The sequence below is a fragment of the Notolepis coatsorum genome (genome assembly GCF_963971535.1).
Source record: "Notolepis coatsorum genome assembly, chromosome: 1".
Classification (NCBI taxonomy): Eukaryota; Metazoa; Chordata; class Actinopteri; order Aulopiformes; family Paralepididae; genus Notolepis; species Notolepis coatsorum.
This window is the reverse complement of record NC_140165.1, coordinates 322,643,115-322,659,927: the sequence shown is the minus strand read 5'-3', so window position 1 is coordinate 322,659,927 and position 16,813 is coordinate 322,643,115. Positions and strand designations below refer to the sequence as shown.

General features: G+C 51.7%; 1 protein-coding gene across 1 annotated transcript in view; it reads left to right on the top strand.

Annotated features, from left to right (window-relative positions):
• The window catches only part of laynb (layilin b), a 28,127-nt gene extending 17,112 nt beyond the window's left edge, over positions 1-11,015 (top strand). The window contains exons 6-7 of the mRNA XM_084333666.1: positions 3,282-3,396; positions 9,355-11,015. Coding sequence (XP_084189792.1) covers positions 3,282-3,396; positions 9,355-9,802 — 563 coding nt within the window. The 3' untranslated portion in view covers positions 9,803-11,015. The remainder of the gene's footprint in view (positions 1-3,281; positions 3,397-9,354) is intronic.
• The last annotated feature ends 5,798 nt before the right edge of the window (positions 11,016-16,813 follow it).

Sequence of the window (16,813 nt, the reverse complement as noted above, 5' to 3'; positions counted from 1 at the left end):
CCAACCCTAATGTTCTCCGTGTTCCTGCAGTGTCTCTGACCTCCTCGTGACCCCGACCCTAATGTTCTCTGTGTTCCTGCAGTGTCTCTGACCTCTGACCCCAACCCTAATGTTCTCCGTGTTCCCTCAGTGTCTCTGACCTCCTCGTGACCCCGACCCTAATGCTCTCTGTGTTCCTGCAGTGTCTCTGACCTCCTCGTGACCCCAACCCTAATGTTCTCCGTGTTCCCTCAGTGTCTCTGACCTCTGACCCCAACCCTAATGTTCTCCGTGTTCCCTCAGTGTCTCTGACCTCCTCGTGACCCCAACCCTAATGTTCTCCGTGTTCCCTCAGTGTCTCTGACCTCCTCGTGACCCCAACCCTAATGTTCTCCGTGTTCCCTCAGTGTCTCTGACCTCCTCGTGACCCCAACCCTAATGTTCTCCGTGTTCCCTCAGTGTCTCTGACCTCCTCGTGACCCCGACCCTAATGTTCTCTGTGTTCCTGCAGTGTCTCTGACCTCTGACCCCAACCCTAATGTTCTCTGTGTTCCTGCAGTGTCTCTGACCTCCTCGTGACCCCAACCCTAATGTTCTCTGTGTTCCCTCAGTGTCTCTGACCTCTGACCCCAACCCTAATGTTCTCCGTGTTCCCTCAGTGTCTCTGACCTCCTCGTGACCCCAACCCTAATGTTCTCCGTGTTCCCTCAGTGTCTCTGACCTCTGACCCCTAACCCTAATGTTCTCCGTGTTCCCTCAGTGTCTCTGACCTCTGACCCCTAACCCTAATGTTCTCCGTGTTCCTGCAGTGTCTCTGACCTCCTCGTGACCCCAACCCTAATGTTCTCCGTGTTCCCTCAGTGTCTCTGACCTCTGACCCCAACCCTAATGTTCTCCGTGTTCCCTCAGTGTCTCTGACCTCCTCGTGACCCCTGACCCTAATGTTCTCCGTGTTCCCTCAGTGTCTCTGACCTCTGACCTCCTCGTGACCCCAACCCTAATGTTCTCTGTGTTCCCTCAGTGTCTCTGACCTCTGACCCCAACCCTAATGTTCTCCGTGTTCCCTCAGTGTCTCTGACCTCTGACCCCAACCCTAATGTTCTCTGTGTTCCCTCAGTGTCTCTGACCTCTGACCCCAACCCTAATGTTCTCTGTGTTCCCTCAGTGTCTCTGACCTCCTCGTGACCCCAACCCTAATGTTCTCCGTGTTCCCTCAGTGTCTCTGACCTCTGACCCCAACCCTAATGTTCTCCGTGTTCCCTCAGTGTCTCTGACCTCCTCGTGACCCCAACCCTAATGTTCTCCGTGTTCCCTCAGTGTCTCTGACCTCCTCGTGACCCCAACCCTAATGCTCTCTGTGTTCCTGCAGTGTCTCTGACCTCCTCGTGACCCCAACCCTAATGTTCTCCGTGTTCCCTCAGTGTCTCTGACCTCCTCGTGACCCCAACCCTAATGTTCTCCGTGTTCCCTCAGTGTCTCTGACCTCTGACCCTAACCCTAATGTTCTCTGTGTTCCCTCAGTGTCTCTGACCTCCTCGTGACCCCAACCCTAATGTTCTCTGTGTTCCTGCAGTGTCTCTGACCTCTGACCCCAACCCTAATGTTCTCCGTGTTCCCTCAGTGTCTCTGACCTCCTCGTGACCCCAACCCTAATGTTCTCCGTGTTCCCTCAGTGTCTCTGACCTCTGACCCCAACCCTAATGTTCTCTGTGTTCCTGCAGTGTCTCTGACCTCCTCGTGACCCCAACCCTAATGTTCTCTGTGTTCCCTCAGTGTCTCTGACCTCTGACCCCAACCCTAATGTTCTCTGTGTTCCTGCAGTGTCTCTGACCTCCTCGTGACCCCAACCCTAATGTTCTCCGTGTTCCCTCAGTGTCTCTGACCTCCTCGTGACCCCAACCCTAATGTTCTCCGTGTTCCCTCAGTGTCTCTGACCTCCTCGTGACCCCAACCCTAATGTTCTCCGTGTTCCCTCAGTGTCTCTGACCTCCTCGTGACCCCAACCCTAATGTTCTCCGTGTTCCCTCAGTGTCTCTGACCTCCTCGTGACCCCAACCCTAATGTTCTCCGTGTTCCCTCAGTGTCTCTGACCTCCTCGTGACCCCAACCCTAATGTTCTCTGTGTTCCCTCAGTGTCTCTGACCTCTGACCCCAACCCTAATGTTCTCCGTGTTCCCTCAGTGTCTCTGACCTCCTCGTGACCCCAACCCTAATGTTCTCCGTGTTCCCTCAGTGTCTCTGACCTCTGACCCCAACCCTAATGTTCTCCGTGTTCCCTCAGTGTCTCTGACCTCCTCGTGACCCCAACCCTAATGTTCTCCGTGTTCCCTCAGTGTCTCTGACCTCCTCGTGACCCCAACCCTAATGTTCTCCGTGTTCCCTCAGTGTCTCTGACCTCTGACCCCAACCCTAATGTTCTCCGTGTTCCCTCAGTGTCTCTGACCTCCTCGTGACCCCAACCCTAATGTTCTCCGTGTTCCCTCAGTGTCTCTGACCTCCTCGTGACCCCAACCCTAATGTTCTCTGTGTTCCTGCAGTGTCTCTGACCTCCTCGTGACCCCAACCCTAATGTTCTCTGTGTTCCCTCAGTGTCTCTGACCTCCTCGTGACCCCTGACCCTAATGTTCTCTATGTTCCCTCAGTGTCTCTGACCTCCTCGTGACCCTAACCCTAATGTTCTCCGTGTTCCCTCAGTGTCTCTGACCTCCTCGTGACCCCAACCCTAATGTTCTCTGTGTTCCTGCAGTGTCTCTGACCTCTGACCCCAACCCTAATGTTCTCCGTCTTCCCTCAGTGTCTCTGACCTCCTCGTGACCCCAACCCTAATGTTCTCCGTGTTCCCTCAGTGTCTCTGACCTCCTCGTGACCCCAACCCTAATGTTCTCCGTGTTCCCTCAGTGTCTCTGACCTCTGACCCCAACCCTAATGTTCTCTGTGTTCCTGCAGTGTCTCTGACCTCCTCGTGACCCCAACCCTAATGTTCTCTGTGTTCCTGCAGTGTCTCTGACCTCCTCGTGACCCCTAACCCTAATGTTCTCCGTGTTCCCTCAGTGTCTCTGACCTCTGACCCCAACCCTAATGTTCTCCGTGTTCCTGCAGTGTCTCTGACCTCTGACCCCAACCCTAATGTTCTCTGTGTTCCCTCAGTGTCTCTGACCTCCTCGTGACCCCAACCCTAATGTTCTCCGTGTTCCCTCAGTGTCTCTGACCTCCTCGTGACCCCAACCCTAATGTTCTCCGTGTTCCCTCAGTGTCTCTGACCTCCTCGTGACCCTAACCCTAATGTTCTCCGTGTTCCTCAGTGTCTCTGACCTCTGACCCCCGGTATCTCTCCTACGTCCTCTTCGCTGCTGTTCCTGTGCTTCTGCTGCTTCTCACCGGCGCCGGGGTCGTCTGCTGCCGACGTGTCGCTGAGAGGTTCGTCTTTCATTTAGACTTCGTTTATATTTCAACTCCGGGAGTCATTACCCTGGCAGAGCGGGCAGAGCAGCACATGTACCAGGAAACCCTGGTGTTCACCGGGCAGAGCGGGCAGAGCGGGCAGAGCAGTACATGTACCAGGACACCCTGGTGTTCATTGGGCAGAGCGGGCAGAGCGGGCAGAGCGGGCAGAGCAGTACATGTACCAGGACACCCTGGTGTTCACCGGGCAGAGCGGGCAGAGCGGGCAGAGCGGGCAGAGCAGCACATGTACCAGGACACCCTGGTGTTCACCGGGCAGAGCGGGCAGAGCGGGCAGAGCAGTACATGTACCAGGACACCCTGGTGTTCACCGGGCAGAGCGGGCAGAGCGGGCAGAGCAGTACATGTACCAGGACACCCTGGTGTTCACTGGGCAGAGCGGGCAGAGCGGGCAGAGCAGTACATGTACCAGGACACCCTGGTGTTCATTGGGCAGAGCGGGCAGAGCGGGCAGAGCGGGCAGAGCAGTACATGTACCAGGACACCCTGGTGTTCACCGGGCAGAGCGGGCAGAGCGGGCAGAGCGGGCAGAGCAGCACATGTACCAGGACACCCTGGTGTTCACCGGGCAGAGCGGGCAGAGCGGGCAGAGCAGTACATGTACCAGGACACCCTGGTGTTCACCGGGCAGAGCGGGCAGAGCGGGCAGAGCAGTACATGTACCAGGACACCCTGGTGTTCACTGGGCAGAGCGGGCAGAGCGGGCAGAGCAGCACATGTACCAGGACACCCTGGTGTTCACCGGGCAGAGCGGGCAGAGCGGGCAGAGCGGGCAGCGGGCACCGTCTCAAAGTTGTACTCAAGTAAAAGTCAGAGTTTCTGGCTAAAAACAAACTTTTTTTTTAATCTACTTTTTCTCCCCCTTTTTTCTGTGATTCTTCTCCCATCCCAATTTCCTCTCGTGCCAATTCTCCCCTGTCCTGTCCTGATCGTTGCTCGCATGTGTCCCCCACTGGTCGGTCGTAGGGAGGGATAGAAGCCTTGCATCGCATGTCCCCTCCGATACATGTGGAGGCAGCCAGCCACTTCTTTTCACCTGCCAGCGCGGACTCTCATTGGCGAGGAGTAACGTGTGGGAGGCTCACACTGCCCCCGCCATTTTCCTGTCTCTGCTGTGCAGGCGCCCTGACTGACCTGTAGGAGTCACTGTCCACAACGTCCAGATTACCACCCATCGACTCTCCTCCCACTGACTCTGCCAATTGAGTTAGTATGATGGCCGGCCCAAGCCGGAGGCAACGCTGACAGCCGGATTCGAGACCGGTGTCTCTTGCGTTGGTGACGAGCGCAATGTCCGCTGCGCCACCCAGACGCCTGGCTAAAAATATACTTGAGTAAAAGTAAAAAAGTCAAAAAAGTTAAAAAGCGCACAGTATACTGTATAGCCTATGGCGTAATGAATGAACGCAGTATAGGCTTATTATTCCATTAATTACTTGTTTCATTAGGATTTAGTAGATACTATATATGCTCTGCCCTACGTACAGTATAAGTACAGACAAATTCCACAGAAGGCATTAAATAATTATTATTTTCAATCATTTCACAATAATTGCATACTTGTGTTTGAATATCTGAGTAACTAAAGTAATTATACATTTGTCCAAAATTGCTGGTTCAGATATGGTTAATCCAGCTGCCCTGTGATCAGATGAATCCATATTATAAATTTTTCCGACATCAAATGCGTAATTTCTTATCGTACAAATATTGTCACGTTTATTTTAATTAATTCCAAGGAGGCCTGTAGCGTTGACACGAAGGAATCACTATGAGAACACAGTCTGTCAAGTTAATAACATTTTCAATTAGTCAATCAATCATAAGTGAGCTCCTCAGCCACGCTCAAATCTGATCTCAGCCACGCTCAAATCTGATCTCAGCCACGCTCAAATCTGATCTCAGCCACGCTCAAATCTGATCTCAGCCACGCTCAAATCTGATCTCAGCCACGCTCAAATCTGATCTCAGCCACGCTCAAATCTGATCTCAGCCACGCTCAAATCTGATCTCAGCCACGCTCAAATCTGATCTCAGCCACGCTCAAATCTGATCTCAGCCACGCTCAAATCTGATCTCAGCCACGCTCAAATCTGATCTCAGCCACGCTCAAATCTGATCTCAGCCACGCTCAAATCTGATCTCAGCCACGCTCAAATCTGATCTCAGCCACGCTCAAATCTGATCTCAGCCACGCTCAAATCTGATCTCAGGAAAAATTTGGGGACTTGCGCTCCCAGCCCTAATATGTCTTAAATGGGCAGAAATCTGCCTAAGAGGACATTTTTTGTCGTAAATCCGTTCGGGAATGAGACCCATTCTCCTTGATTTGTACCGCAATTTGGGACCCAAATTGGAGCGTGGAACAAAAACGCAGTGTTGGATGTCGTAATTTCCCCAACCCCCCCAACTACATACAATATATCCATATAATAATAACAGCAGGCTGAGGCCAAGAGAGGATGTTACGCCAGGTTACCCAACATCATCGGAGCAATAGACTGTACCCGTGTAGCTTTGAAAGCTCCATCAATAAACAAATCCAGTTATGTGAACGGGATTCCACTCGGTCAATGTACAGATAATCTGCGATGCTCATTTGGCTGATAATGTCGTTGCCGGTGGTGACCGGGAGGAACACGACTCATTCAGGCCTAATTGTATTTAATTCAATTGTAATGTTATTACTGGGGTATCTGTAATTAAAATGTCACTTAAATGCAGGTGATCTGGGTTATCCACTGAAGCCATAATGACTCTGACCAAAACCAACGACCCAACAGGAGCGCAGTTATAACGGGCTCAGACGCGCACATTAGGCTGTAGAGCGCAGTTGGCCTGCTGAGAGCAGCAGTTCAGTCACGAGGATCAGACAGCAGTTGTAAGTAAGTCTCCCCTTGCAAGGTCTTAATTTAACTTGAAAAAACCTCAACGAAAAAAGGCATTTATTTAGAAGTATATGGTATATGGCAAACGCAAGCGCAAAATAGTGGTTACGAGTTCTCCATTGGGTGGCACAGGGTGGCACGGGGTGGCACAGAGCCAGACAGTGTGCTTCAGCGACTCGTTCACTTCAGTCGTTACAGCTTAATGTCGGGTCAATGTGCTGGTTCTGTAGGACTGGGTCGGTCAACATCCTTGGCTTCCTCCTCCTCAGCGGAGTTGTCGGTGAAATTGACACCTTCATTGGATTTATTTATTCTCAAAAAATATCTATAATCATACGATAAAATATTGTTTAAAATTAAAAGCGAAATACTATTATTCTGTGTGTCATGTTTCCAAATAAGATTGTTCACAACAGAAAATGCTGTATACGTTAAATTGGTTGGTTAGACCTCCCTGATCAATCTCGCTCTTTCAGTGAAGTTAATTCTCATAGTTCGCTTAGCCCATTTTCCACATTCCATGGGGGTGTTTCATTACCATATATGGTTAATTAGGGGCGGTTCTGTATGCAAATACTTACAATCGTGCACGAGCGCGGAGCGTAGAACAAGTGGTATTTATCAACACGGAATACTTGCAGGTGTGCGTAGGACCTGTGTACGCACGTTTGATAAATCCAGATTTTTCTGTGCGTTAGAGACATTCTAAATTCCTTGCTTAGGAACGAAAATAGACCACTTTCTAGTTTTTACACATTATTGATAAATGAGGACCCTGGTTTCTCCATAGAGCCCCATTGTACTTTTTTAGCGCAGCAGCTCGCGCAGATAGGGTGCAACTCAGTCAGACCAGGCTGCAGAAACAAATTAGTGGGGGGGCATAAAATGTTCTCGGGGGGGCACAATGGTTTTTCAACACAGGTTCCCTTTTATACGTTTCAGCTGGGACAGCGGCGCTGTGGCTTGCTTGGCGCTGCCCACGGTGCTGAACTAAACAGCAGAGAGGCAATTGAAAAATCTAATTTCTCTCTATCTTAAGAACATTCACTTATACAAAAACAGACTGAACGGATATATATAACGGACCTGCTGGGGCAGCGAACTGAGAGCAGGGGACACAAACAGGCTGGATAAGATGGTCAAGAAGGCCAGTAGCGTGGTTGGGGTGGAGCTGGACTCTAGCGAGGGTGGCGGAGAGGAGGAACCTTGCTAAGCTCCAGGCCATCAGGGAAAACCCCTCCCACCCACTATACACAGATTTGGCTGACAGGAGGAGCATGTTATAGGCTCACACTACCTAAATGCAGCACTGAACGGCACAGGAAGTCCTTCATTCCGACAGCCATCAGACTATACAATGCATCACTGTGCCTCACTGCATCACTGAGCACAGAGTGACAGTTACCATCTTCCTGGACTCTTACTTTTTAAACAGCACTGTGCAATATTAGACCTACTGTAGACTTCAGTATATTTTTACTGTATTTATTTACTGTATCTTTTTTCAATTTTTATTCTATTTAATTTTATTCTATTCTATTCTTAGGCCATTTGTTTTGTTATTCGTGACTTGTTCTGTCTAAATGTTTAATGTTGAGTGATTTGCAGTGTCAAATTTCCCTCAGGATAATACATTTCTATTCTATTCTATTCTATATCTTTGAAAAGTCTCCATTTATTGAACACTTCTGAATTCACTGACAAACTGAACTGAACTGACAAAAATAAGGTGCATAAAAAAGCTAACAAAATTCCTCCACAGGCTACTCATTAGTAGAGTGGCAAGCAGCGTTTGGGGACAGAGTGAAATCTTCTTAAAACACTGCCCCTCCACTCATTCCTGAACTTTTTTGTTAAGTCCTTCTCAAATGCCAACTGAATTAAATTGGCCTTGCGTCGATGAAGCATACTAAGGCGATGTTCTGTAAAGACGTTCTTGAGGGTAGAAAGAAATTCTCACAGAGTGCCGTGCTAGCTTCAGTAGTGTTGTTGTTGACATCAGAGCCCACTAGGGCTGTCCCCGACTAAGGATTTGGATAGTCGACTTTGATTGACAAAAAAAAAAATATTACCAGGGTGGGCACAGGTGACTCAGTGGGCGGGCCCGGCCCCCTAATGCCCTAATGCCCATGGCGCCGGGTCTGAACTCAGTCACGTTTCTCAGAGGGTGTTGCTGATTGGCTCAAACACGGTATGTTTATATTAAGGCTGTCAAAGTTAATGCGGTATCGCCCCGATTCTATTAACGCCACTATTTTACTAGACTTCACTCAGGTGTATTATTGATGCTCTCATTGATACTATGTTTGTTTCTGAAGTGTGTGTGTGTGTGTGTGTGTGTGTGTGTGTGTGTGTGTGTGTGTGTGTGTGTGTGTGTGTGTGTGTGTGTGTGTGTGTGTGTGTGTGTGTGTGTGTGTGTGTGTGTGTGTGTGTGTGTGTGTGTGTGTGTGTGTGTGTGTGTGTGTGTGTGTGTGTGTGTGTGTGTGTGTGTGTGTGTGTGTGTGTGTGAGATATAGAGAGAGAGGGGGGTGAGAGAGATGAGGAAGGGGCAAGAGAGAAAGAGAGCTGGGAGAGTGTGTGTGTGATTACTCAGCCCTTGTGTGTGTGAATGTAACAAGTTCCTAACGTTTTCTTTCCCCTATTATTTCATGCACACTTTATTCATTGTTTTAAATTATTATTTTCTTTTAAGTTATTTTGTGCATCACTCTGTTTTGAATTTGATGCAAATTTGCAATGCATGAGGGTCATCCTTTTGTGTTAAATGGCTGCACAAAGCAAGCATTTGTTGACTCATGTTGATAAGAGTATTAAAACTTGGACCTTGAAAAAGATCCGTTTAAGGTAGAAAAAGAAAAAAATATATATATATGCGATTAATTTGCGATTAATCGCAAGTTAACTATGGACAATCATGCGATTAATCGAGTTAAATATTTGTTTCGATTGACAGCACTAGTTTATATACAAGAAGTCCGTGTCCAGTGTGTTCATGTCTGATGACCGCGCTGTGCTCTGTCCTCAGGAGGAAGGCGGAGACAGACGGCTGTCCCAGCATGCCGTGCGCCCTCCCCCTCCAGGGGCCCTGCCGCCCCCCCTCCCTCCAGGGGCCCTGCCGCGCCCCCTCCCTCCAGGGGCCCTGCCGCCCCCCCTCCCTCCAGGGGCCCTGCCGCGCCCCCTCCCTCCAGGGGCCCTGCCGCCCCCCCTCCCTCCAGGGGCCCTACGCCTTCAGCGACATCTCCAAGCTCCCCCACGTGTCTCCGGAGGCCGAGAAGACCCCCTGCCGCCCCCCCTCCCTGGACGCCCCACCTGACCACTACGAGGACGTGCCGTCGGGCCCCGAGAGAGAGAGCGGGTTAGAGAGCGCGGCGCTGCCGGGGAGAGAGAGCGGATTCGTGAAGAACGACATCTACGAGACGTGCAGAGGGCGCCGCGGGCAGACGGGCTGGGTGGAGAACGAGATCTATGGGTGATAGTCCTGCTGGGGCCCCGCCCCCTCCTGCTGGGGCCCCGCCCCCTCCTGCTGGTGGCCCCTGGCCGGACTCTACGGGGCCCCGCCCCCTCCTGCTGGTGGCCCCTGGCCGGACTATACCGGGCCCCGCCCCCTCCTGCTGGGGCCCCGCCCCCTCCTGCTGGAGTCCAGGGGCGTACACAGATACTTTTGCCCCCAGGGGCCCAAGATGAACACTGGGTGTTGGGGGGTTAAGTGCCCTTGTTGTAGCGTGAGCCCCCGCCCCCCTGTGCACGGCCCTGCTGGAGTCCCATATGTTGTCATGTATGTTGTCATGTATGTTGTCATGTATGTTGTCATGTATGTTGTCATGTATGTTTCCACGCAGCAGCAGCAGATACTAGTCTGTCTCCTGGTGAGTTCAGCGTTCTGCTGCTCTGAGCATCCAGCCCTGCGAGTGGCCACGCCCACTAAAGACACGAGCATCCAGCCCTGCGAGTGGCCACGCCCACTAAAGACACGAGCATCCAGCCCTGCGAGTGGCCACGCCCACTAAAGACACCAGCATCCAGCCCTGCGAGTGGCCACGCCCACTAAAGACACGAGCATCCAGCCCTGCGAGTGGCCACGCCCACTAAAGACACGAGCATCCAGCCCTGCGAGTGGCCACGCCCACTAAAGACACGAGCATCCAGCCCTGCGAGTGGCCACGCCCACTAAAGACACCAGCATCCAGCCCTGCGAGTGGCCACGCCCACTAAAGACACGAGCATCCAGCCCTGCGAGTGGCCACGCCCACTAAAGACACGAGCATCGCCTGAAGTATAGCAATAAGATATATGATCAAATGTCAGACGATGTTTTACATTTTTATTTTATTTTTGTATTATTATTATTATTCAGCTCCATGTGGATCTGATATCTCACTGCTGGTCACGACTCACGCGGCTGAGACACGATGCAGACGTTCTAACAACAGCTGGTCTCTAATAGTCTCTAATGAGCATAAACGTCTCACTTTGGGAGAAGCACCGCGGTGGGAACAAGGTTTACTCAACAACCAGGAGCTACAGACTCGCTCACGAGCCTAACCCTAACCCAGACGTTAACGGGACCAAACATATCCTACATGGTCAGATGGTAAACAGGTGCATTTATATAACAGCTTTTATACAAAGCGCTTTACAATGTTGTTCCTCACATTCACCCGCTCACTCACACACCGACGGCGGACCCTCCCCATCTGTCCGTGTGGGAGAGCGGACCCCCCCCCCCCCCATCTGAGAGCGGACCCCCCCCCCCCCCCATCTGAGAGCGGACCCCCCCCCATCTGAGAGCAGACCCCCCCCCATCTGTCCGTGTGGGAGAGCGGACCCCCCCCCCCCCCCATCTGAGAGCAGACCCCCCCCCCATCTGTCCGTGTGGGAGAGCAGACCCCCCCACCCCCATCTGAGAGCGGACCCCCCCCCCCCCCCCATCTGTCCGTGTGGGAGAGCGGACCCCCCCCTCATCTGAGAGCAGACCCTCCCCCCCCCATCTGAGAGCGGACCCTCCCCCCCCCCATCTGAGAGCGGACCCCCCCCCCCCCCCATCTGAGAGCAGACCCCCCCCCATCTGAGAGCGGACCCCCCCCCCCCCATCTGAGAGCAGACCCCCCCTCATCTGAGAGCGGACCCCCCCCCCCATCTGAGAGCGGACCCCCCCCCCCCCATCTGAGAGCAGACCCCCCCCCATCTGTCCGTGTGGGAGAGCAGACCCCCCCCCCCCGTGGGCACCGAGCAGGAATGTCCTCTGACAGCGCAGCCCGGAGAGTTCTGGGAGCGTCCAGCTCTGATAACAACACAGACGATCCCACTCACTGTAGTTCTGGGAGCGTCCAGCTCTGATAACAACACAGACGATCCGACTCACTGTAGTTCTGGGAGCGTCCAGCTCTGATAACAACACAGACGATCCGACTCACTGTAGTTCTGCCTCCGCAGCCTTAAAGGCCAACCTTCACGTTGTATTTTTGTTCAATAAACAATGTGGACTATAGGCCAACGGTGACTTTCATGGAGAAGGAAACAAAATGTATTGAAATTGACCCAGTTTTAGCGTTTTTATCAAACATTTTGTCTGCCCAACACGATCACCACGCACGTGGATATTTTAATCAATGGTTCATAACGTGCGCGTGTAATCAAAATGATGTCGTCACAACAGGTGCAGGGCACCAGGGGGCTCACCAGGGGGCGCTGAGAGTCACACACAGCTAGTGGCAGGCACTGCAGGCAGAGAGCCTTGCTACTACTAGCCGAATGAAGCTCTATCTGTTTCACCTAACAACACTATTGCTCCGTGATCATAGCCATCCATCTCTAAAGCTAACCACTATTTGTAAAAGCCACAACCACGTTACCATATTTGTAATAATGTAAATCATTGTGTCGTTGTACATATTGTGTACACTGTTATAAGCTAACATAGCTTAGCTTGGTAGCTATTGTGCTAATGTAGCAGAGTGAAGTTGTTATGCTAGATCATGCGCTACACTAACAACATATCCCGACGTCCGGCTCGCTGGCCGGCATGAACGCCCGAACCAAAATGGTTCTCTCCTCTCTGTACACCCCCGTCCCCACGAGTACCCTGCCGGGGAGCCCATGGACGCGGCAGCCGCAGGGTGCTCGAGCCTGTAACGCTAGTGGTACACGATAGCTATGAGCTAACTAACGCTACAGGCTCAAACACCCTACGGCCGCCGCTGTTGTCGCGTCCACAAGCTCCCCGGCAGGACACCCGCGAGAACGGGGGCACACAAAGAGGAGAGAACCACCCCAAATCGGGCACTCATGCCGGCCGACAAGCCGGACGCCGCGGCACGTTGTTAGCACAATAGTAGCCCACTGTGATGCACCAAGTGGGCCACCATTGATCAACATGCAGCGACGTGTAGCTTGCATGATGCGTGTGTGCAGTGCTTTGCCACACAGGTCTGAGAAGAGGACCTGCACATGATTTTACTCGTTCCCCAAACTCCTCTACATGCCCCGATCTCAAATGGTTCACGACAGTAGACATAATGCTAACGTTAGCCAGCGCCATATATGCAGTAGTACTATGACCCGGACGGGCATAAGGCATACGTTTCCTGAAGTGACGTCACGGCCGTGCTAGCGTCTGATAAGCTTTTAGATTTGCTCGTGCATGTTATTCGTGCGTGGACCTTTTTAACCATTTCTGAGTGAAATTTCCGGCGTCAAATGGAAAAAAATTAATAATTAAATTAGATACCAATGATGTAAACTACCCATAATTGAAGAATAGGGTTTAACCTGCAAGTTGGGCTTTAAAGGAACAGGACAACTTTTTGGGGGAAATGAGCTTATTTGCCATCTACCCTGGAGTTAGACAAGCAGATAGATACCCTTATCTTCTCTGTGCGTGCGTTAAGGCCCTCCCATAGTCGAGAGGAATGTACGCAGAGCGGACTTGAGCTTTCATAGTCGAGCGGACCTCCGCGGACCAATTTCCTACATGTCTCGCGCCAGTTTACACAAGTCTAGGTCAGGGGTCAGCAACCTTTACTATCAAAAGAGCCACTTTTCCCCCGTCCCACAAAATAAAATGCTCAGGGAGCCGCACAACCTATTTACCCTTAAAATGAAGATAACACAGTGTATAACGTTTTATATATCCCCAAGCATACCCCACATTTAGCATAAAACGCCTGACAATTGCATACCCAAAGTAATTTGCGATTTATTATACTTTATACTTATAGCACACAGGTTGTTGCATTCATGGGATTATAAAGCTGTTATAACAAAGGAAAACCTCAAACTCTTATGAAGAGGAGAAAAAATACTGGCTGTGTCGACCTATTTTTTAATAAAACACAGAAGAGGAGACAAAACACTGGTGTCTGTAGACCGACTTTGAAATAAAACCCTCAACTATTCAGGTATATTTGAGTCCTTCCCTTATTTGTGGAACATTTATAAAATAAAGAGTAGTCCACTTTGAAAAAAGACTACCATGTGTAGACGTACTTTGAAATAAAACACAGAAAAGGAGAAAAAACACTGGCATCTGTAGACCTACTTTGAAATAAAACCCTCAACTATGCAGCTCTATTAGAGTCCTTCCCTTATTTGTGGAAAATCTATAAAATAAAAAGGACATTTTTCGTTGTTCGCAAACTTCGCACCACATATCAGGCATACAGGTAAGCATTTTGTTGACTAAATATTTTTTCATTTCAGTGTCACAGTATGACATCAATCTCCAAAATAAAATAAAAAAATTAATTTAAATCTTTTTTTATTTTATTTTTGGGGCCAGGGATGCGCAGCTGATTGGCTAAAGAGCCGCATGCGGCCTCGGAGCCACAGGTTGCCGACCCCTGGTCTAGGTTATCTCCGTTTCCGATATTTCTAAATAAAACTGGCAGTTTTACACACTTCATTTAGAAAAGCCATTCAGGGCGCCCAAGTGGTGACCCATGTAACCCTAACCCTAACCCATTCAGGGCACCCAAGTGGTGACCCATGTAACCCTAACCCATTCAGGGCGCCCAAGTGGTGACCCATGTGACCCTAACCCTAACCCATTCAGGGCCCCCAAGTGGTGACCCATGTGACCCTAACCCTAACCCTAACCCTAACCCATTCAGGGCACCCAAGTGGCAACCCATGTAACGCGCTGCGTCGCGAAGCGGCCGACCCGGGTTAGATTCCCGGACCCGGCGTCCTTTGCCGAATGTCTCCCCCCCGCTCTGTCTCCCGTTCTTCCTCTCTCTCTCTCTACCGGACTGCCCAGTAGTACAAACAAATAAAAATCTACCAAAAACATAATAAAAAAAAAAAAAAAAAGCCATTCAAATTCTCAAGTTTCTTCAGATGATGAAAAAAGACATGGTCCAGTATATGAATTGGAATGGATGACGATTAGCGATAGTAAAACTGAAGTTAGCGTCATCTACCTGCCAACGTTTTACCGGACCAATCCTACCCATTTAACCACGATGCTGCCCTACTCTCTCTTGGCACGGAGCAAGTGTTCAGGGTCAAATGCGGATCGGTGTCACATTAAATGCAGATCGGTGTCACATTAAATGCAGATCGGTGTCACATTAAATGCAGATCGGTGTCACATTAAATGCAGATCGGTGTCAACGGCGAGCAGCGTTTTGTGTGACACCAAGTGAGCGGACGTCCGCGCGGTTAGAAAATTGGAGCTTTGCACGTGGAGTCCGCTCCGTGTCCGTTCCGCAGTGGTTCTGCTAAAAATGGAGAGGCCCAGTGAGGAGAGGTGTAGTGAGGACGTTCTGAGGCCCAGTGAGGAGAGGTGTAGTGAGGACGTTCTGAGGCCCAGTGAGGAGAGGTGTAGTGAGGACGTTCTGAGAGGATGTCGGACAGGAAATGCCAAAAGCACATCTGGAACTCATCCATTCAGGAAGTGGATGCGTGACGACACTGGGCCTGGAGGACTGGTCTGTCTGCTCCACACTGGAGGACTGGTCTGTCTGCTCCACACTGGAGGACTGGTCTGTCTGCTCCACACTGGGAGGACTGGTCTGTCTGCTCCACACTGGAGGACTGGTCTGTCTGCTCCACACTGGAGGACTGGTCTGTCTGCTCCACACTGGAGGACTGGTCTGTCTGCTCCACACTGGAGGACTGGTCTGTCTGCTCCACACTGGGAGGACTGGTCTGTCTGCTCCACACTGGGAGGACTGGTCTGTCTGCTCCACACTGGGAGGACTGGTCTGTCTGCTCCACACTGGGAGGACTGGTCTGTCTGCTCCACACTGGGAGGACTGGTCTGTCTGTCTGCTCCACACTGGAGGACTGGTCTGTCTGCTCCACACTGGGAGGACTGGTCTGTCTGCTCCACACTGGGAGGACTGGTCTGTCTGCTCCACACTGGAGGACTGGTCTGTCTGCTCCACACTGGGAGGACTGGTCTGTCTGCTCCACACTGGAGGACTGGTCTGTCTGCTCCACACTGGAGGACTGGTCTGTCTGCTCCACACTGGGAGGACTGGTCTGTCTGCTCCACACTGGAGGACTGGTCTGTCTGCTCCACACTGGGAGGACTGGTCTGTCTGCTCCACACTGGGAGGACTGGTCTGTCTGCTCCACACTGGGAGGACTGGTCTGTCTGCTCCACACTGGGAGGACTGGTCTGTCTGCTCCACACTGGGAGGACTGGTCTGTCTGCTCCACACTGGAGGACTGGTCTGTCTGCTCCACACTGGAGGACTGGTCTGTCTGCTCCACACTGGGAGGACTGGTCTGTCTGCTCCACACTGGGAGGACTGGTCTGTCTGCTCCACACTGGGAGGACTGGTCTGTCTGCTCCACACTGGGAGGACTGGTCTGTCTGCTCCACACTGGGAGGACTGGTCTGTCTGCTCCACACTGGGAGGACTGGTCTGTCTGCTCCACACTGGGAGGACTGGTCTGTCTGCTCCACACTGGGAGGACTGGTCTGTCTGCTCCACACTGGAGGACTGGTCTGTCTGCTCCACACTGGGAGGACTGGTCTGTCTGCTCCACACTGGGAGGACTGGTCTGTCTGCTCCACACTGGGAGGACTGGTCTGTCTGCTCCACACTGGGAGGACTGGTCTGTCTGCTGGTCACACTGGGAGGACTGGTCTGTCTGCTCCACACTGGGAGGACTGGTCTGTCTGCTCCACACTGGGAGGACTGGTCTGTCTGCTCCACACTGGGAGGACTGGTCTGTCTGCTCCACACTGGAGGACTGGTCTGTCTGCTCCACACTGGAGGACTGGTCTGTCTGCTCCACACTGGGAGGACTGGTCTGTCTGCTCCACACTGGAGGACTGGTCTGTCTGCTCCACACTGGAGGACTGGTCTGTCTGCTCCACACTGGAGGACTGGTCTGTCTGCTCCACACTGGAGGACTGGTCTGTCTGCAATACTCAGTCACATCACGTGAGGACTGGTCTGTCTGCTCCACACTGGAGGACTGGTCGTCTGCCTCCTCACACACTGGAGGACTGGTTGTTGCCTATCGTTCCG